This window comes from Abramis brama, assembly GCF_963993115.1.
Source record: "Abramis brama genome assembly, chromosome: 14".
NCBI classification, from domain to species: Eukaryota; Metazoa; Chordata; class Actinopteri; order Cypriniformes; family Leuciscidae; genus Abramis; species Abramis brama.
The window spans coordinates 31,291,625-31,314,794 of NC_139976.1; the positions used below are offsets into that span (position 1 = coordinate 31,291,625).

A 23,170-nucleotide genomic window follows, 5' to 3' on the forward strand; every position below is an offset into this window, starting at 1 on the left:
AGATAAGGCAGCGTTTTCTGAGGTTTATGCCGGAGCATTTGGTGGAACGTTAATTGCATGAATGCGATCACAGCTGCCGAGCTGCTACCTGACCCTATCGGAGCGGAGCAATTTGAATGGTTAAAGTTATTATGCAAAACAGGCAGAACAGAAGAGGAACGCTCCATTAAATGAAATGTCACGGTGTCTAGAGCTTCCGTTTTGCATTAGAGAAAATAGGGAAAAATTATCATCAACCCATAAAGCCTACTTTCTTGTTTTTTTGTTCTCTCTGCAATTCTTGTTTGTGTGTTTAAAAGTTTGGGGTCAGTAATATGTTTTTTATGTTTTTGAAATAAGTCTCTAATGCTCAAAAAGTCTGCATTTATTTGGTCAAAATACAGTAAAACAGTTATATTGTGAAATATTATGACTTAAGTATTAATAAGAAATAAGTATATTTTAAAATGTAATTTGAATTTTCAGCAGCCATTACTCCAGTGTTCACTTCAGTATCACATGATTCTTTAAAAAAAAATTTTTTAATATGCTGATATGGTGCACAAGAAACATTTCGTTTTATCTCTGTTGGAAGTTCTGCTGCTTGATGAATAGAAAGTTTAAAATAACACCATTTATTTGAAATAAATTTTTTTTAACAGTATAAAAAGTATGTACTGTCACTTTTGATCAATTTCAATGCATCCTTGCTGAATAAAAGTATTATTATTATTATTATTTAATTATTCTTACGGACACCAAACTTTTGAACGGGAATGCATGTGTGTGTGCATGTTGTGCATGTTGTTGCTATTTAGCCCATGAAGCACTGGAGAATATACAGAGCAATCAAACATGTGATTGACTGACACCTAGTCTTATTATAAAGTATTTAATTTAGTTAATTTAGCTTAGGGCTTTTTCCTTTGGCTAACGTGATCCTGACCGGGAATTCTTGTGTAATTCTTCCATTATTTTACATTTTAAAACGCCGGTTTTACACAGACTGTGTGAGCGAGGCGTTTCAGTGAATGGGACTAATTCTGGGACGTGACTCCTCACAGGTCATGCTCCCAGTGTGAATGTGATGAGAATCCGGTTTGTTGAAGGGAATGATTAAAAAGTAGTTTCACCAGTAGCATGCAGACATTGTACATAACATAATTGTGAAGGCAGGATCTACAGAGAAAGCAATGCCATTACACGTACATAGAATGAATGAGGACTGAAGAGAGCGCGTCAATAGGAACACAAAGCCAAAACCCATACATTTTAGGCTATTTAGAAATCCCGGCCAGGTGATGATGAAAAAGAGGATGTATGGTCACCCTTAATCCAGTGTATTACACAGATTCCCAATATCAACACAAAAAATAAATAAATTAAATCCACACATTCTGGGTAAGAACTAGCAGTCTGAGAGAATGTGATGCATTTACTAATAAAAGACTTGTGGGAAATCACATCAGCATGTCTGTAATTTTTTAAAGCGGTGCTGTGTTTGACTGCGCGCTGGCAGTGTACTGAGAGACGGAATGAGCGCGAGACGTGGGATTGGGTTTCTGCACGTGAAAATGTTCTTTGATCATGCTGGAGCGCTTTGGGTCTTTTGAGCATGACAGCTCGGGTGCCAAGAACACACTGCGGCATATACGCTCTGGACTTCAGCAGGCTTTTATCAAGCTGTCTGAGAGAGAGGGAACACTCACGCACCCATACTCATTTCCTGCCACATCCTGCTTTTCAGCACGGGCGGCTTCAAATGTCATGCTGTTATCTTCCCTGGCTCCTCATTCCTGGTGTGTGTGTGTGTGTGTGTGTGTGTGCGCCTTATTCACATGTCTGTGCTTGTGCCTCTTATAAAGCCATTTATAATGGCTTAAATTGGCATAATTGTCATAATTTCTTCACTCTGATGTCATTTCAAACCTGTTTGACTTTCTTTTGTCTGTGGAACACAAAAGAATAGATATTTTGATGATAAAGATATTTTGAAATGTCTATTTGTTTTTTTCCATACAAATGGAAGTTAGTGTTCATCAAAACTGTTTGGTTACTACCATTCTTCAAAATGCATTTTCCACAGAGGTAAGAACGTCATACATGTTTGAAATAACATGATACATTTTTTATTTTATTTAATTTTAAACTGTCCTTTTAATTGCAATTCTGAATGATTTACTGGTGAATGGTGGATGTCTGAAATTGTTGGTGGTGCTAAGTATTGAAGTATTCAGAGTATTGAAGTATTCAAATTGCGTGGCTTGTTTACTAGGGGTGCGCCAAAATATCGATATGGCGATATCTCGCGATATTTTCTCCCGCGATCGATTCTCGATGCGCTCTTGCCAAGTATCGATCTTAAAAGCCGCTAGGGCGGGCGTACACGGTGCGAGTTCGGACACTCGGGAGGTCATGAGATATTGCACACGTTGCGAGTCAGTTTAACTGATAATCGCGTCAAACTGGTACACGGCACGACTGTCCTGCATGAATTTGATCCCGAGCCGGCAGCAATCACGTGGGCTTTCGCGCTAAACACAGAGACCGTCATGTTGCGAATGGGAGAGAGAGAGAGAAAAGTGTGTGTGTGTGTGTGTGACAGTGACAGTGTATGCGCACGCTGTATGGTTGCTGCCACTGAGGTATAGCCCCATCGACGTGGTTGTGTATGATTTGGCAATAGGGGACAGCTGGTGAAAAAACATGTTTAAAAATTATCGGGAGGTCGGGAGGTGCTCGTAACGTGCTCGGCTCGGCTCGTAATTCCTCTCACACGCTGCGAGCCGCCACCATGCGAGCATCACCGATTCCACTCGATTTCTTCCGAGTGAAAAAAATCATCTGCAGCAAAACAAAAATAGTGTCTGTGACTGTTTTGTTGCAACTGATAAGACACAAGTTGTTTTTGTTATTGTGTTTCATCCAAAAAAATAAATGGAGATTCATTTTCCTAATTAAAAAAAAAATCTTTTTATTTCTTAAAACATGATATATTGTGAGTTATTACTGATAATATATCGATTATCGCAGTATCGCCATATCGTGATATTATCGGTATCGTGAACAATGTATCGCGTATAGTATCGTATCGTGAAGTACCCAGTGATTCCCAGCCCTATTGTTTACTGCTGTTACTTTTCTAAGCAATTGGACTTGAGATTATTGCCTGTCAGAAATTGTTGCCTGAGATTGTTGTCTCCAAAAAATGGACATTGTTGTCTTTAAAAGGTCATGTCTTCATTATTTGGGTCTTAAGAATTATCAGTGTGTCTGTATCTGTAGGACAAACAGAGCTGTTATTTGCTCACAGTTCCTGTCTTCGATTCGGGAGACTGAACATGGTGTCCTGCCCTTGAGGTGGGCACAGCCACTGGAGTGTAAGGAAAACCACCCTCACTCATGCGCTCTAGTGGGCACACACACTTCCCTTTAATCCTATACTGTATTACACACCACGTCTGAGCCAAGGACATCCTACCTGCGAGCCAAATGCCTGTCCCTTCATTTTAATTTATGTGTATTATTGTGTCCTCTCTGAAAGTGCGTCCGGTGACTAATGGGTTTCAGCAGGCTTGTATTTCAGCCCAGCATGGCCATCTGAATACCGAGCTGCTGAGAAAGTCGCCTGGACCCCACGAGGAGGAAGCGTGTCCATGGCCTTGCTTACTAAAGCTTTATGAGCTCTTTAAAGGAATAGTTCACAACCCATTTACGTGCCTACCCTCTTGTCACCGCTATGATTTTTTGTGGAACACAAAAAAGAGAAGCTATGCTGAATGGACATTAAAGACAGCTCCCAAATTGTCATTAAAATTGTGTGTTGAGACATCAAGCAGTCATAAATCATAAATCAAATATTATATAATAAAAACAAACTGTAATATGTAATATTGATTCAATGTATTGACCAGCGTTGACGCCATTCATGTCAAATACCCTTAAATGTCAAAGATCGCCTTCCTCTTCGGACATGGCAAACTTATTATTATTTTTATTTTTTTATATGACTTGACCTGAAGAAGGACAGACGCAGATAATCGCACATGCTCAGTTGATCTCTCTCATACTCACTGTTTGTTTAGGCTTGTTTAGTGCAAATCTACAGAGCCTCTTTACAAATCACGATAGTACAGTCTCAAGTAAAAAAGAGCCAACTGGAGGGAAAAAAATACATTCTTCACTCATGTTATCATTATTAACTTAACATTCATTGACTTTAACTTAACACTTTAACTTAACATTAACTTTCATTAACTTAACAACATTGAATTTTACATTCAATACAAAAAAAAGTAAAAACGAGAACATTGTGGTTGTGGCGGTTGCTTGTGTTGGTTGGCTTATGGTATGTTAAGGTGCTTTGTGCAAGATTTGATGTCAGTGATTCTATGGGTTGTTGCATGGCTTATCAACACTTTTCCTCACATGAAACCACAGCACTGGGTGACTTCAGAAGACTTGAAATATTGCTCATGGGTAATATGAGGTATGAGGGTTTTTATTGTCATTTTTGCAGCTAAAGAGCGTCTGATCACATTCACTTCAATTGGCAAAAAGAAGCCAGGACTTTCAGCCAAATATCTACTTCTGTGTTCCACAGAAAGCCATACGGTTTGGAACGACATGACAGAATTTTCATTTTTGGGTAAACTATCCCTTTAATTCTTAGTATGTGTGAGTGTGTGTTTGTGTGCGCGCACCAGTGGCCTGCTCATCGGGGTGAGTCATTCTGTGGGGCGGCTCTGCCACCTGTGATGGCAGACAGATTAGTTACATTGTACATAGCAACGCCCTTTTCATGGTTTACACTCGCCTCCATGCCACCCCCACCCTCTCTGTTCCTCTCTCACTCTCTCTCTTTCTCTCTCAGATTCTTTCATTTCACTCTCTACAGTGCCACACTGATTTTCTCACCACACAAACAGCCACTGAAAAACTCGTCTGCGCAACAGCAAACCAAAATCCATGACGAGGGGGAAAATACAATAGCAGCCTGTGCGCGCTTGTTCTTTCAGTACGTGGCTCTCAAGAGCTTCCTGATCGCTGCAGTGGCGGAGTGTGTTTGTGTGTGTTAACCGCTTGTGTAACCGGGCTCTGGAGGAAGCAGGCTGCCTGACCCAGTTCCAGACTCAGGCAGGCCGAGAATCATCGCTCACCGAACGGATCGGACTTGTTCTCTGGCACCGCTGACGACAGACTCGCTAACAGTCTGATGCTCAGATACAGAGAGACGAGCAGACGAGGGAGCGTGTGAGCGAACCAACGAACGGTCCGTTTCACTTTTTAGTCCTCCTCGCCCTGTTTCTTTGAGCTCTGCGGCAGCGGAGGCTTTTCTCTCATTCTGTGTTTCCTGTCAGCCACATAAAATGTCTGACATGTGGTTAGCGTCTGAGCAGGGAAGGTCTCTCTTCAAAGCACGCCTCTTCTTTTAAAGACCACGAGACGCCTTTGAGAGAAACTTGTGCTTGTTTGTTTTGTTTTTCTTCCTCTTTTCCTCTCACTCATCTGAGTCCCACTCGAGTTCATTTAACTTGAGCGGCGCATGTCCACTGACCGGGCTCCACTTTTGGCTTGGGCTCATCCTCAAGACCAGCGAAGAGGTAAACAATCTCTTGTTTTCCATAGATAAGCTTTTTCTACGACTTTGAGACTGTATAGCCTGAAGACATTGAGGTAAATGTTTCATGTTGAGCCGGTTACATTAGGGCGTGTTGGATCATTCATGTCTTCGTCTAACAGGATGTTTATCAACCATCTGCTTGTGTGCAGTCAATTGTGTTATTGTGTCTACAGCTACAGGGCGCTAACTTAACTGGTTTAAAGCACAAGCGCCTTTCGGAGCCTTGCAAAAGCTACAAGCCTTTTCTCTTGAGCACAGAAATCAGTCAAGGACAGACCCAAGTATGTCAGAGTTTAGTGGCAGAACTGAGAATTAAAGTTGCAGGGGATTTTTCCTGGTTGTATGCTTATTAAAGCAGTATTGCGAAAGACACGTGAGCGGCCCAGACAGACGTGGGTGTCGGATAGAACTGCAGCTGTGTGGAAAGCCCCCGCTTATTTAAGACTGGGGATGGATGGTGTGCCTGTTTTTGGCTGGTTGTTGGACAGGGGTCGTCTAGTGTCGGTTAGGGTGATAGCAGGCGGAGGTGTCTTGTGTTTTGACAGGCCTGTTCGTTCATTCCAGCAAAGCTGATCATATCTTCCTGTTCTCTCTCTCTGGGGCAAAGTCTGGAGGGGCATTTAATCTGCTTGATCCACTGAGAAGTGTACTGCCTGAAACGGTGTATGTATGTGTGTGTTTGAGGGAGGAAGGGCAGGGTTGCACTATGACCCATTTAGCAAACAGCTCCTTCAATGCAGCACTGTGCATAGTGCGGCTGTTTCTAATTATGGCTCTCGCATCCGAGAGAGAGAGAGAGAGAGAGGACTAGAGACAGTCTTGTTCCAGAACAGTCATTTTAGAAGGATAGTTCACCCAAAAATGAAAATGGTCATTGTTTACTCAACATCATTTTGTTCCAAACCTGTATGACTTTATTTCTTCTGTGGAACACAAAAGGCAGTGTTTTGAGGAATACCCTGAGTGCTGTTTTCCATGCAAGGAAAGTGGAGGGAGACCACAAGTAGGTCAAAGTGCACCATGAAAGTGGGACATACAACTTAAATATCAGTCTGTTCCTACATAAAGGTAATGGTTTCAGAAGACTTGGAAAACAGTGATGAGAGAGTCTTGTTTCAGGACAGTCATTTTCAAACCAAAAGTCATATGGGTTTGTAACAATATGAGGGTGAGTAAATGATGGCACAGTTTTCTTTTTTGAATAAACAGTTTCATTAATTCCTGTCTATTCTTTGTTTTGATCAGGTCTGTCGTTCAGATTGGTTGAAATGATAAGAGTGTGTTTGCGCTATTATTGGATGTTATGAAGGAATGTTGGTTGGGTTTCAATTATTGTGTGTTTGTGTGTCTGTGTGAGGTTGGATTTGTCAGGCAAAAGTGGGAAAGTACCGTTCCTCCTGTTGGGATGTGTTTTTCTCTGCAGTGTGTGGTGGTTTCTCACGAGTCTGTCTTTTCTTAGGATGTCAGAGGGAATGTGCAGCTTTCTCGAGCAGAACACACACATACTGTCAGCTTTGTGCTTCTCCTTAGAAACACATTAGGCAGGAAGTGACCATTGAACTGAAGTCGGTCGTTAGAGCTGACTTGGCCGGGTGTCCCAACCTTCTGCTCAGTTTCACTGTTTTAAGGGGATGAAGTTCTGCGGTGAGGTTGTAAATCTTGTGTACTGCAATATTACTTGGAATAGTACGGCTCGCTCTCTGTCTCTGGGTGCGTTCGCAATGTCATACTGCTAAACTACTACTAGCAGTCTACAAATACATATGGAATACCAAAATGTGCAGTAAGAAACTGCATGGACCTTCTATTTCCACTGTGACAAATTAAGCAGAAGAGATACCAACCACAATCTTGACTAACGTTCTTATTGAAATTTAGAGTTCAAGTGCATTCAGTAGTGAAAATTAGACAATGAAACACATTTATGAAACTGGAGGAATCAGTCTCTGTAAGGCCAAAGATGCAGCCACAGAAAGACAGACAAAGAACAAAAATAGAAAAAAAGAAGCGTAAATAAGTGCATGCACAAGATATTTTGACAGAGAAAATCCTGCATAATTGCTTCTGTTTTGTTGGACAGGTATGGAAATTACTGAATAGAACTGACTGAAGTATTGGTCAGACAGTCATGTTGACATGCATCGATAGATGGCAGTCCATTTTTACACAAAATTGCTTTCTTTAAATAGACATTGTCACTTGGGATGTATTTAGTAAAATAAACATGCTACATAGTGAGGTCATGTTACACTTTTATTAGGCAGTGTACATTAGATACTGCATAGTAAGCTGCATACTTGTAGTGTATTTTGAACATAGTCTCTCAGAGACATGAGAACCGAATTAGTAACGGTTGTGATTGAGACATCCTGGGGGGAAACTAGCCCCCTGCAAACACTGGATACATTGGATATGGCATCTCTCTCCACAACAGATCTGTTGTCTGCTGGAGTTCAAAAACTCTGCCGGCGAGCTATATGATGCAACAAATCTAGATCAGTGTCAGTGCTCACACTTGCTGTGTAGGCAGCTTAGTCATTGATAATGGGAGCAATCTACTTTTGTCAGCCGATGAGGGGTTACTGACACCTCAGGACATGCCTGACTATTAACCTCACTAAAGGGCTTGTTTCTTCTAAACCACTATCAGGATGATGTCATTTCTCTGAGCCTTCAAGCCATGGTAGGTATTTCATGCAGGCTCAAGCCTGCTCATATGCAAATTGAAAACGTGATGCCATTTGTGGTCTTAACGTTATGAGAAGGGTGTGTGTGGTGATTTAAGCAGTCTGCGGCATAACTGCTGTCTGCTGCAACTGTTTTTGCAGATCGTCAGATATTTGGCCAAAACAGTGGGCTATAATTACACATTCGTGCAGAACCACATTGATAAATGGCAGTGCATTTGCTTACACTTCATTTTAAGGAGACTTTGTTACATTATAATTACATAAATAATAATGAGCTACCTGTACATGTACTTACTGTAGAGTTAGGGTTAGTTGCTTGTAATTATGCATAATTGTAGGGCCATCAGAATTCCTTTGATTAAATTCGAGGAATCGAGGGGGGGGGCGGGGTTCTTGCTTTTGATACATTATTTGAACCCACTATTATTGCCTCATTGTTATAATTTATGTATTTTAAGTCATTTTAAAGGCTATTGTTCACTTAGGTCTATTTTTATTAACACAAAAAATCGGATTACTTGATTAATCGTCAAAATAATAGTTACTGACAGCACTACATAATTTACTGTTAATACACTGTTAATACTATAAGGACATGTAACGTGTAACTGTTACCTTAAAATAGTGTTACCATTCTTTTTTTACGCAAAATTGGTTTTTAATTACAAATTCAAAATAGACATATTGCCACTTAGTAAAGTAAACATACTAAACTACATAGTGAGGTCGAGTGCATTTTGAACTTAGTAACAGTTGTTACTCATTCATGGTGCTATTTGTGGTCGTAACATTACATGAAGAGTGCATGTGGTGATTTAAGCAGTCTGCAGAATACACTAAAAATGTATCTAGGATTTACTTTGAAACAATTTTCCTTCACAAATGGTTAGTGAATTTCACGAATAATTACAAAGTAACGGCAAGTACCACATTGAATTAAGCATGAAATTTTGATGTAGAAAAACTGAATTTTCTTGCAAAACGTACTCTAATAATCTTGCTTTAAAAAAACAATTTTACACTGTAACTGCTGTCTGCTGCAGCTGTTTTTGCAGCCCACCATTTTGGCGATTTGCGCATGATTTGAGGGCTTGCGTCAGAGAAAAACAGACAACAGAGAGATGTATTTATGTGTTCAGAGAAAGACAGAGTCCGTCACTGTTAATGACTACTTCGCTGTGAGATCCCACACGTGCATGTATAAGCGCAGTCTGCGTTCCTTCATGACCTTCATCAGATCGTCCTGGAGCGTCCCAGCCTCCCGCACACTATTCTATGCATGAACCCCCCTCACAGCTCCATGCACATTCCTGTGCACTCAGCCTTATCAAATATTCATAGCCGAATTACGGCCCGCCGCGCAGCGGCCAGACGAGGACCGTATTTCGGAGATGCTTTGTCTGCCACAGCCAGGCTGTGCTTTCTCTGAAAGAGCCCCTCCTTTCATTGGCCTCTTTTTGTTCTTGCAGAGGGAAGGGGAGACATGTATTGTGTGTGTTTCCATGTGTGCGGCTGTGTGTGTGTGTATCATGGATCCACTCAGGTGTATTCTGTATTCTGGAGATGCACGGCAATTATTGCGCTGTCTGTTTGCCAGCTTTGATTGTGATGAGAGGTAACTCCCTAATGACAAGTGGCAGATGTGACCCAGTTGCAATCGCTCAAGGAAGTGCTTTTGTGTTTCTGCGTTTGTCTGTGTTTGTGTGTGGAGGTGTCGCAGGGGTGATATCTGGTTTCTGATGAAATCCTCTGGCTGTAAAGTGCAAATTGCAGCAGTTGTGGTAATGTTGAATGTTTCATTTGGCTTTCAGCAATAGACTGATTGATTCCAGAGGCCGTCCAGATTTTAAATCACATACTTGTTTTCAGAAATCATTGAGTAAACTTAGGCTGCACCTGCAGACCTGCTCAGACGACTCTGTATTTTCCTTACTGTCGGATGTTTTTACATTTCTTCTCACAGCTGTATCAAGTGTGCATTTTCCTGAGGTCTACGTTGTGTGTTTTTATTAGAACAACAAAGCCTGGTTTTCCTTTAAGAGATGTAGATCTGCTGTTGCTATATTTATCTGTCCTAGAAACGGCTCGTGTTCCTGTAGCCTTGATTCAACTCCCTATACGCCGAAGAGGAGGTAGACAACAGCAGTGAAGCTCTACTACAAGTCTGATAAATTCACGCTTCATTTCTAGTCAATAAAATTCAGAATAAGCTTGAGATACTCAACTATGAGTAAAGCTAGGTATTGGCAACTACTACTCAATATAACACAGACTAGGTATGTTTTGCATGCACACATTTTCTTCAGTTTGAATGAGTTCAATCCAGTTTCAGATTCTGAAAATTTTGCTTGCGTACCCTAAACGTTGCAGTCCGATTTGCATATTCGTTTACATGTTTTCAGGGCAAGTGTCACCAGACATCAAACATAATTTAGTTTTGATGACATGTCTATAAAAAAATGTCAAAAAAGCTTTTTTATGGGTAACTACTATTCTGTCACCTCCGCTGACCAGTTCGTAAGACTTAAAGAAACGTATTTATCTGATTGAGAGTTGTCAGATTCAAGGATAATTCAACTGGATCGAAATTTCATTTGGATCAGTTTCAGTCAGCTTGATTGAGATGTTCACGTGAAGGCTATCAGTTCGATTTATCCATCAGTCTGATTATGAACAGATTATTAGGTTACATGTAAACGTAGCTTGTTTCAAGCATATACTGTATCATGATTCAACTGTAGGTTTGGTTTATATCTCTCAGGAGGTTTGCATCTCATATGCCAAAGGTAGGAAATTACATGATTCTGCACACAAATAAATGAAAAATATGCAAAAATCTAACATGTTAAGGAAAAAGAATTACAATTATATAAGTTTGTGATGGTATTGACACAGCCTTAGCATTGACTACTTATAAAACGGTTACTCCAATGCAAAAATATTTATAAAATTTTTCATTTTATTGAGCAAATTCATTGTTCCAACCTTCAGCTAAAAGATACAATCCATTGCACAATTTCCCATTATAATTACTATAGAATGTATTTTTGGATCCCTTAAAAGTAGTATTAACCATTAACTATGTGCAGCAATTCTTTCAGTTGGGTCTTAATAGTTCTCCATATAGAAGTCAAATTCAGTAGCAGTTCACTTGACTGCTTGTGAGGCTGATGAAAGGTTTATTTTGGTAGTGTAAATCTACAGCTAGTCTTTCCCCCGCTGCCGCTGCAGGATCAGGTTCAGTGAGAGACATGCAAGCCAATACAGACTGTCTGAGCTCAAATCTGAAACAATCACAATTATTCAGCTAGACTGCACGATCACAGAGATAGGTGGTCAGACGCTTAGTGTTTACTGGTCTAAAAACTCTTCCTGTTGGTCAGTGTGGTTGAGTTTCACTTCTGCGTGTTGTTTTGGAGGCAGCCAGACATGGGCATGTCTATCTGACCTCTGCTGATAGAAATAGAAATGGTCGGTTGCGAAGCCAAAAGTTCAGCTTGGATTAAGATCACATGCACACACTTGTATAAGATGCAGTGTGTGCAGTTTTTTAAAAAAATTATTATTCAGGGGTTACATTCTTTATTTAAAGATGGCTCCTTTAAACTCTATAATTAAAAAAAGCAGCTACACTGGAAACAAATTGGTGAGAAGAATGCAGTCTAAATGTCACAAATGCTTTTTTTTCTTTCTTACATGAATACAATCTTAACTTGTTAATGTTTTACGCTTGTAGGAATTATAGGAATGTCGTAAACGAGAAACTAAAATGACATCTAAATCCATAAGCTCCTGGTACTTAGTGTTTAGAGTTGCACAGCATAGTTGTAGATGTGTTCCCTTCCCAGCAGACATGAAGAATAGCTTGTGATGCTGATCATGTGCAGCTAGTCTCATGACTGTTATGTCTGTGTGTAGTATGAAGACTTCGACCAGATGGCATGCCATTTTCACACACACACACACGCACACACACACACGCTCAACTGCAGTCTACTGTGAGGCCGGGCTTGTAATGAATCCAATTACTGTCCACTCACTCCAGCTCTTGTGTAGTCATACTAGTGCCAATTTAGCCTTCTGATTCAATTAGAGTCTCAGGAAAGACCTCTGATCTAAGGTGAAGCTGCAGATGTTTACTGCGCCGTGAGAACATTCTCTCAGAGCCCAAACATGCGAAGTTTAGTTCACACAAATGCATCTGTTCCTTTAGTGGTATTGCATCCTTTTGTTATTTTATTCAGGTTTCCTGTGGGTCTTTAAAATGTGTTATTATAATTTTAATAGATATTGAATATGGGGCCAGAAAAATAGGAATTGCGATACAGGCAAATGTGATTATTAAACTTCAAAAGACAATGATTTAATTTAATAAATGTGGGTGGTACACGTTTAAAGTAAAAATGCAGTGCTATTGCACGTTTTACAGGCTCTTGGTTTCAGAGCAGTTCGCAACCAAAGAATACTGCAAAAGTCATGCCGAGCGATTGCTAATTATCTACTGTTGATGAATTATGGCAATGTTTACTTAATGGTGTTTATATTGTAATATGTTGCAGATGGTTGTAAGAATGCATATTTTATCTCCCTCGTCTTTTTGAATGATCAGCTACAAGTAGTAAAGCAAAAACATTTCAAAATAAAAGTCCCAGAATAGTTTGGGCTTGTCCAAAATTAAAAATCCTGCATCATGCATAAAATCTTTTCTGGATTCTCTTGTGGCTTCTTTCACCCAGTGACGAAAGACTAACAAATCTATTTAACACATTCAGAATATTGGCTCTAGTGTAGTCTGTTTATTGCCTTTATTTAAAGTCATTATTATCATATCAGAAAAATCTAATATTGACTGACCTCTAATTTGTATGTTTTGATATATTATTTAGTACATATACAAATTATGAGTATATATGGAATAAAACATCCCATGAGTATTTTAAGCTTGCAGTTAGAATCTGAGAAAAATGATTTATTTTGAGTTTGTATGGAGTTGTTTGGTTTGGATTCTGTATCCATACGGTATTATGGATGTGGTATGGATACCATTTTATTGGTAAAACTTTACAATGAGGTTTCATTTGTTAACATTTAGTTAACTACATTAGTTAACACAAACTAACAATGTCCATTGCATTTATTCATTTTTGTCAATGTTAATTTCAACATTTACTAATACATGTTTAAAATCAAAGTTTGTATTTAACATTAGTTAATGCACTGTGAAGTAACATGAAACTAAACTAACATGAAACAGTGAACAATTCTATTTTTACTAAATAACATTAACAAAGATTAATAAATGCTTTAAAAATTATATCGCTCATTGTTAGTTCATGTTAGCTAATGCAATGACCGTTAACAAAAGGGACCTTATTGTTAAATGTTTTTGCAGGTCTTAAAAAAGATTTGGTTTAAAAAGAGCACCTTGTTTATTGGTTCATTGGCAGGAAGAACAGCCAGAAGGAAAACAAATGGGTATTTCTCACTTGAAATGGTTCATTTTTAACCTTAGGTTTACATAATCATTCGTTTTATTGTATCATACTGTTTATGCTTTACTTGGGTTAGCAATTAATTCTAGGTACTCGGGTTTCAAGAACGCACACTGTACTTTTGTTGTTGCAATACCATTGTTTGAATCAAAAAATAGAAACCCGTAGGTGTGTTTTCTTTCACGGTTCCTTATTTTTAGCGGTTTCCTCGGATGCTGAAACTAAAACAAAGCACATGAAAGTTTCTCTGACTCTACAAAGCATGTGAATATTTATTGAGGTATGCACTGAGGTTAGTGTATGATTGGTTGCATGTTGGTAGACAGTTCCCATTCTCATTCCAGCAAATTCACAGCAGTGACTCCAGAGTAAACTGATGATCCCCATTCAAAATGATGTGAAATGTTGTTTAACTTGGGGTATAAAAGACCATTCACCCAGCATTAAACACAGTGTGATTATGTGCTGTTTAGGTTGGTTGAATGTGAAAAGGCATGCATCAAACTTATTTTTGTTCTGTTTGAGCTGTCAAGCATGACGCTCTTTCTTTTTTTAGCTTCTGAAGCCCAGAGCATTGACTAACCTGAGTGTTTTTTATGTCATTACAGACGTTCAAGCCTCTGGTGGGGAAGACCGTGTTTGGGTCCATCACAGCCATCGAGTTCTTCTCTGACAGACACCTGGACTTCCTGACGGATGAAGGAGCCTTTCAGCCCTATCAGGTGAGAGTCTCTTGCGCTGCGTCCGAAATGAATACTTCCCTAGCTACTATATAGCATGCGAAAAACAGCACGCCAAAAGAGTAGTATGTCCGAATACATAGTATTTGAAAAAAAGTAGCCGAAACGGTCACAAAGTAAGTTAAAATTCAAATGTAGTACCTACTCAAACAGCACACGACTTCGGATGCACCGTTGATCTCATTTGCTTTGCATTCTCTATTACATGTTACTTTAGTCTGTGTTTACACTGAGCTAAATGCTGACCCCTCTCACATCTCTGCCCATGTAGGGATCTGTAATAGCCTTGTCAGTTTATCAATCTTGTCTTCCAAGATGAATATTCTGGTTTATTTTGGTTCAACTACCTTCTGGTTGTTTGTCCTTCACTTGTTTTCCTCGAAATCTTTCGCTAGTATTCACCCGCCATCAGAATACGTTCCCTCCAGCTTCCACTAATGGATGCTGCTGGGTGGTTGGGTACACAAGCTGGTCAGCTATAGTTTGCCTCCATGGGCGCTTCATGCTCAGAGCACTAATAAGGACAACAAACAGCCTCTTCTATTGTTCTGTGCTCAGCCACTCTCATAAACAGCTTAATTATTCTAGCTTAGATAAAACACACAGTGGCAGAGAGACGGGCTCTGAAAACAAACACACATGACAGATGGGAGGAGATGCTCTCCACTGCTGGATTCATATTCACGACATGTTTTATCCCCAGTGTTGCGGGCTCACCTCCATCCTGCATGACGGATAATGAAAGGCCATCTGCCAGCAAATTATCGTCGCTCTCATATCATCGCCCTGATCCCAAACCTAAGCGTATTGTGTGTGGGGGAAATTGTTGTGATATTTTCGAGGGGAATAATGAAACGGGTCCTTGTTTTGTGACTACTGCAGTGGTGTAGTTTACTGTGTGTGCTTTCAGTGTTCACATTTCCGTAGGTGATTTTGACTAATCTATGGGGATGCTTGTGGTTAATCTCTGCAGGAAGTAGAACAAAGAAAATAAATGCGTTTACAGTAAATGTTGCAAATATATCAATAATATGATGGGAAATGAAGATATAAGCTGTGTTCCAAAACTTGACAACATTTGTAGGTATCATATCTGTGCTTGTGATTAAAAGGTTGTTTTAGTAAGCAGAAAAAATATGCTATCTTTTAAGGTACCTCACTGCATGCCGACTGCCTGCGCTCCGCTAGATTCCACTAAAATCTCAGCACTACGCAAGCTTCCAGTTAGTATTTCCCAAAGCAAACTGCAGAGTTAGGCAACTCTTTTTGTCATGTGTCTAATAACTGTTGATCACAGCAAATTATATTATTTCTAGGGCTCTCAAAATGAACTGGTCAATTTTGCGATTTCATTTTTTTCAGTTTAACTTGTTAAAAATATTTTACGCAGTTAACACAGCATTAGATTTTTTCTGTCATCCTCTGGCTGCGCTAGTAATCTTTAAGCACTGTTTACAAGGTTACATGTGTCAAAAACAAAATGCATTTTGGCAGGGCAAGTAAAAATCTGAACCAGTAGACAAAAACCTTAACGTTGAGCCCTGCTATATTAAAAGCACAGCTAAATGTGACATTTATTAAAATGGGTTTATAGAGATTAGAAGGAGAGCAGCAGTATACAAACTGAACAGCAGCTGCTGTTAGTGCAGAATGGTCGGGAGTTATTTAATAAAAAAAGTATAAATATAACACCTGGAGACTGAGGAGACGCCGCCGCATGTTCATTTGCTTTTACAAGCAGGTATTGTTCGTTACCACGGCAACGGCTTGCATGTGCACATTGAACGCGAGGCAACAAGGTCTCAACAAGATTGCATGAAAATCTTGTTATGTGCCGGTAACTATACATTATTTAAAGCTATTTTCTAGTCGTTAAGATATAGGAACTGTTTCATTCATAATGTTTACCCCGCTGGAAGCCTGTGCGCTCTCTAAACTGTACAAACAACAAACATAACAAACATTAACAAACATAAAATAAAAAAAAACAATTTTGGAAATCTGACGATTTGAATCTGTAGAAGGTAGAATCACATTTCATATGTGAATACATTTTCTCCCCACACCTAAAATATATATATTTTATATAGTATATTAGTATATTTATATAAGTATATTATATTAAAACATAACTTCTGAGTAAACATAAAAGAATAGCAGAGTTCACACCACAACTAATATCGATGCCCAATATTGTAGGAACCACTTTCAGAATGATTTTTCCAGCTGATGAATGATAAAAACATTGACAGCCAATCAGAATCCATCCCACTTTAAAGAGCTTGAGCATTTAAAGCGGCAGAGACAGAACGGCAGCACACGTTTAGAATAAACAATGTCGTCTGCTGGTGTGGATGCTAATATAGTTATCTTTATAGTTATCGTTCTTGGTGTGAACAGGTCTTATGCCTTTAGTTATGCGACATTGCTGATGTAAAGGTGCGGTCCATTTACCATTGCTTGGTGAAATTTCACAGGCAAATTCCAACCATTCCTTTAGGAATCCGTGCAATCTGGAGTTTTGCGTAAGGGCGAAAAATTTCCCCACGCAGATTTCACTCATGTTGAGGTTGGACAACTGAATTTGCCTTGTTTATCAACCAAAAGCTGCTTGGTGTAAAGTGACTTCTGAGTGAGCAGTGCTTCAGGCATCTCTGCATAATTAACAATGGACACTGAACCTGTTTTTTTTACACACAAAACTGCATTGCTAATGTGACCGCACCTTTAAGACTGGTGTTTTCATTTGTCATGTTCGATTCTTAATGCAAAAGGAAGTACTTTTCAGCATTTCCACAAGGCTCTGAGTATCAGTCACTTATGAGATTTAGTTAGGTTGCTACTTTAGAGCTTATTTAAACATTTTGACTATGAGACAACTCACTACAGAGTATTCAGTGTTTCACTCTCAGGTGAAAATGAGATTATGGTGCTACAGTCACGGACAGCACACTCTCACATTTAACAATTTGCACATCACAAGCGTGTCAGGAGGAAGCAGGTATTTCTTCTTCTCTACAGTTCCTCTTACAGCTGAGAAATGTCCTCAAAAAGGAGTATTCCTCAGTCCCAGATCTGCTGCGGTGACTCTCACGGGACTCTCACACATTCCAACACACCATCTTGTTCTGGAATCAAAAACACGCCTCCTTTTTAAAAACTCAAAGTCTGACCTCCGAAGTGCTTGGGAACTGCGTTGTTTGCTTGCTGGAGTGTGATGAGCTGGCTTGCTCACATCCTGTCCTGGCCTCTTTTCTCCTTCATGGATTTTTTTTCCACAGTGCAGCCTGATCCAGGGATGGATGGAGGCGAGGCTGGAGCCCAGGAATCTGTTTGGCATAATTGCAACAATTGAGGCTCTGTGTGTGAGGCCAGCCGGCGAGAGAGAGAAAGAGAAAACAGGAGTGCTGTTATGGTGTGCATTACTGGAAGAGACGACTACACGCTTGTGACTTACACTCATTATTCTCTGTGGGCTACATTACTGAATGGGGATTTGGTCTGGGCATGCATTTGCATTCGTTTATCCTTGAGTGGGATGGGAGAGGAGCAATTTGAACCCTGACCTCAGTGTGGCCGCATAGAGGACTTGAGAACTCTGTGTAACAATGAAACACTCTTGTTTACTGTCATGGCAGTTAAGGTACATTCACACTGACAGCCATTAAATCGCTGGAGGTCGGAAAGTCGCTGTTCTGTTGGTCTCTAGTAGCTGTATTCAACCATATCAGTACTGTCTGAACTGCCGTTTTAGGGCCTTGATGAATTCTAGGGCATTTATCCACATTTTTCAGGGCTGATTTTAGGGCAAATTCTGCAGAAATTGATTTAAAATATAATAATAATAATAATAATAAAACATTATTAGTTTAAGTATTTAGTTGTTGACTAATGGCTGATGCAGATATCTTGGCAGATGACCAATATAATTTAAAGATAACACATGCACAATTTCTGAAATGAAATTTATATTTATTTTACATAATATTTACTGAAATAAATTATTTGAAAATAAATCCTATTCGAAAAAATTATTTGAACTTGATAAAAAAAATCTGTAAAATAAAGTGATTCATACTTTAGAAAGAAACGTCTTGTATAAATACAATTATTGTATTTTCACAAAGAAGTTGTTAAAAAACAAACAAATAAAAAGTAAACACTTAAACTAACAGTTTGAAATCAAGGATTCAGTCTAATCCTATAAAACTATAAACATTAAATATATATTTTTTTTTAGATTTGCAAGACTTGCTGCTGGGACTATGTTCTATGCTTGATGGTCAGTTCCTTATTTCACATCAAATCACCAACTCTCATTGAAAACAAATTACTTCTATTCGCTTTATGGCTGCAAACTGCTGTCACTGTGAATACCCTTTAGTGTTACGCCCTCTGTGTTGAGTGGTGGGATTGTTTTTGCACCCTGCATATGAAAGCGTGCATATATGAGTCAGTGCACAAACACAATATCCCACCATCCCGTAACGCTATAACAATTGTGTGAAATTGTATTCATGGATACCATGCATCACACTAGCGTACTCTCTTTTAATGAAGAAACATATATCACACTCACATACAGGCGGCTCAGCCACCCTCCCCCATACGCTTACACACTTCGCACATTCAGACAACTACCGTTTCAGCATGCGTATTTATACACAACACTGCAGTACTCCCTGAATGATTTAATCCACAACGTACAGAATTACTCACTGTAACTGTGCTAAATAAATTACCTCAGCAACACATCGCTTGAAATGACACAGACCCATATAAAAGACACAAAAAGCGCACACACGCTTGTATTGCCCCAGCAACAAGCTTTTTTTCACACACGTCACGTATGTAGTATTGCCATAGCAACAGGAGCGCACACATCGTCTGCTCCTCAACAAAAGCTTTTACGTGCCGCTGGGTTTCTGCTCTCGCTTTTTGCGTTTTCCCAACGCCGCAGCGGTTAATTGAGCTGATATTTACGCCTCTGTTATAAGACGTCACCATTAATACTATAATGGCGTTATTATGGTATCTTTCTTCATGTCATTCCAGCTCTCCACACAATGATTCATCCTCTGAATGCGTCATCTCTGTGTAAAGCATTTGTAGAGCACTGGAAGGAACATCCTGTCTCCGTGCGCTCGTTCGCTGTTTACACCTCTGACTGATGCAAGCATTGTGTCAGCTCCCCACGCTGCCCACTGCCATGGCAACACTCCGCCTGCATGTTCCTCTCCCATCTCCCATCCGAAAAACTTACTTTTTAAACATTAGTCCATCCCCAAATGCACTGAAATGCTCTATAAAAGTGCGTTTGTGATTTGAAGCAGCATCCTTTGTGTTAGGCTGGCTAATTAGGTGTATTTGTGGTTACCTTGACCATTTCAAACATCATTGACAGAAGCAGAAATTACCGGTTAATGCACTCTGTCCTGTCCTAAAACGTTTCCTTGGAAGCAAAATTGTACAAATGTACCAGCATGATTACATTTTTTATTAGACTACATTTGTGAACAGGCTTTTTTGTTACACGTGGGGCATAAATTTGGCCTGTTTCACCTTGACACGTGCTCGTGTCGTGAACCTTCAGAGGACAGGATGACATTAACGCAGGAGCTATGCTCTTCAGAGAGGGACAGATCAGGAACACGTCTGCCCTTTGTGTGCACAAAGACAGTGGAAAAAGAGCGACGGAGAGAGTGAAGGAAGCAGAGGAATGCTAATAGGAGCACTCAGTCATGTGGAGCGGGATGGTAATGGGACCTCATTCATTCTTAATGAACACATTGTTAATTTCACTGACGTACAGTAACAGCCTGAGCTGCACCCTCTACGATGACTAGATATTGATTTGAATTTGGCACATTAGAGACCATTTTTTATAATGTCGCATACCTCTTCATTTTAGACCTGCTTTTCTGATGATGTAAGGGTTTAACTATTTGTGGTTAATCTGCCATTGAATTAAATTAAATCTGAATGGGTTACCAGAAGAAAATTGTACAAAATATATTTGATATTATTTATAGAATTATGTGGAGCAGTAGGATTTAATTTTGGGTGGGACTATCTAAAATGTCACTGTAGAAAGAAACAATAACAACAAAAAAGTCCTGTCATGGTTGTTTAGTATAAACACTTATGTACATGAAGATATAGCTTGTCGTGCCTGGTTTAAGACAGCATAAAAGATGAGTCACATTTACTGTTGTTCAGCAAAGCTTTGTGGGCGAAATCCAATCATTTCAATAGGGAATCCACATGATTGGGAATTTCACATGAGGGCAAACGATTTCTCCATGCAGATTTTGCAACAGGTTCAAGTTGGTCAAGCGTATTTGCCTCATTGACCAACAGAAAGCTGCTTGGTTTGAAAGTGTGTGAGCTGTGCTTCATGCATCATAACACTTGACAATTGACAACACCTTTTGTTACCTCAAAATTTGACCACACCTTAACACTGCTTCTAAGTGTAAAAGTTAAGATCATGAGAGGTTTTTTGTTTGTTTGTTTGGTCTATTTACCAATATGTCACTGGAAACTTGGTTAGGACATGGTGTAATGCCACATGCAAACAAGCTGCACAATGTGAATTTTATAATTGATTACACTCAAGTAATGGACAGTTCTGGTTTTGTTTAGTAATGTTAGATCAGTCATCACACATGATCACAGGCTTGATTATGTTATCATTCAGGCCGGGTGGATTTGTAGTCTTTAGATAAAGTTCTAACGTTGATTATATAGCTGTCAGAAGTAACATGAAACATTTTATGGTTATATTTGTACCACCTCTTTCTCTTGTCCATGTGAAACCCCAGTCTCATCTGATCAGCATCAGTTTGTCAGCAAACACAGATGGTGCACAGACAGGGATTCTGGACCTCATTAGGAACCACGGTGTCATTTTACGGGCAGCACCCTAGAGCACGTTCTTACGGGTCTGCAAGGCACCAAATCTTACTGTTATTTTGTTATTGGCAGACACACTTCTGTGGCTTATGCCTGTTGAGAACAGCAAATATGAATGATACATGTCACATGGACAATACAAACAAGATGTTTCTGAAACGTGAGTCCTTCGGAGAGCCAGGGAACAGTATGGAACACTTCTGAGCAGCTGTTGGATGGAGAGAGGCTGCTTGTCGAGAACATGGAGACGGGCTGGAGAAAAAGTGCAAGCCCCACGCCCAGCCTTTTTCCAGGCTGCAGGCCGATGGACTGAGAGCAAGAGAGGGGAAGGAAGCTGTTTTTATCTGGGTCAGAGTTTGGATCTGGAAGCACTTTCCTTTTCCCCCCAGTGCTGAGCACCACCCTGTTTCGCAGTGTCTTCCACCGCAGCGCCATGTGGAAAATCCTGGAACATATTGCTGTTAAAGTGATGGATGGCAGCCCGGTGCGGAATGGGGGGGGTGGAAAGAAAAGTGCATCTGCTCCGTCCTTCACAAGGGGGTGTGTGTGCAGAGGAGATGAGATTACAGCTGAAGTCTTGCTGAAGGTCCTCGACCAGACTATAGGAATGAGATCACGTCTCGCTCTGTGATTTAAATTTCATTGTGCTTATTCACAACATTCGTCATTCGTCTGATTGTGAGCTGCTTCTCATTCCTGCTAGTGTGCATTGCTCTGATTGGAAACATTTGGACATGGGATAATTTTCGTTTTATTTGGATGTTCCTCTTTCTGTCGTTAAGTGGAAGGGCAATGAGGAAACCAGGCTGTCCTAACAGATTCCATTCTTGGATGCCACCAAGAGAGAAAGTGCCCTGTCAAACCTCCAGGCCAATAAATAAACCATGTGCCCTGCAATGCTCTTGCTTTAAAATAGAAGCTGGAATGAAGGCGTTTGTATGTGTGTATGAGTAATGTGATGGTTGTCACTAGGGAAAGGAGGATACAACAGTTTACTTTCGCCGAAGATTGGGCACACTGGTGATGCAATGCTATATTTGCAATGCTATAAGAAAAACCACAACACCACTTAGTTTCCAATCTACACACATCCTCATTCAGTGCAAACATGTTACTTTATGGCCTCATGTTTGCTGGTGTCACTTCTAAATTACAGATCTGATCTGGCATTTATTATGAGCAACAGTGGAGGACCTAAAGGAGACATGTCATGGATGGCATATTTCACGCCAAAGTACAGAAAAGACATCATCACAACATGACATCACAATGACAGCAGCAAAATGTTCCAGAATCATAATAACAATAAGCACATTAACAATCGACCACCTATATTTACGCATCTTCACCTACTAGTATTGACCTGCCCTGATGAACGTCAGTGTGAACCTTATAACTGGTACATGGAGATTAGCCAATTAAAACAGTAGTCATTTAGGCTACATATAGAACTCTTAAAGGCACAGCACTATTGAAAACAGCTGGTTTAATTTTGTTACACTAGACACTAACACTCTGTGGCGTCTACACAGCAAAAAGAGTATTGTGACCACCCCTTAAAGGGGTGATGAACTGAGAAAACAAATTATCCCATTTTCCCCAAATTTTCATTTTGATGTTTTTGAATGTAAAAACCAAGCGAACGTCATAAGTTGACCTCAGACAACAATATAATTTTTTTTAAAAAGCCAGTTCATGACCCCTTTAAGGGTCAAAGAGAGGGAGAGATCA

At 39.8% G+C, this 23,170-nt stretch overlaps 1 protein-coding gene across 6 annotated transcripts in view; it reads left to right on the forward strand.

Annotated features, from left to right (window-relative positions):
- jmjd1cb (jumonji domain containing 1Cb) overlaps positions 1–23,170 on the forward strand; it is a 126,963-nt gene that overhangs the window by 75,040 nt on the left and 28,753 nt on the right. For 3 of the 6 annotated variants that reach the window (XM_084135289.1, XM_084135288.1, XM_084135290.1), the window contains exon 3: positions 14,393–14,506. In XM_084135289.1, coding sequence (XP_083991415.1) covers positions 14,393–14,506 — 114 coding nt within the window. Of the gene's footprint in view, positions 1–4,850; positions 5,583–14,392; positions 14,507–23,170 lie in introns of those variants that run through there. The other 3 variants (XM_084135293.1, XM_084135292.1, XM_084135291.1) reach the window with 3 other exon arrangements.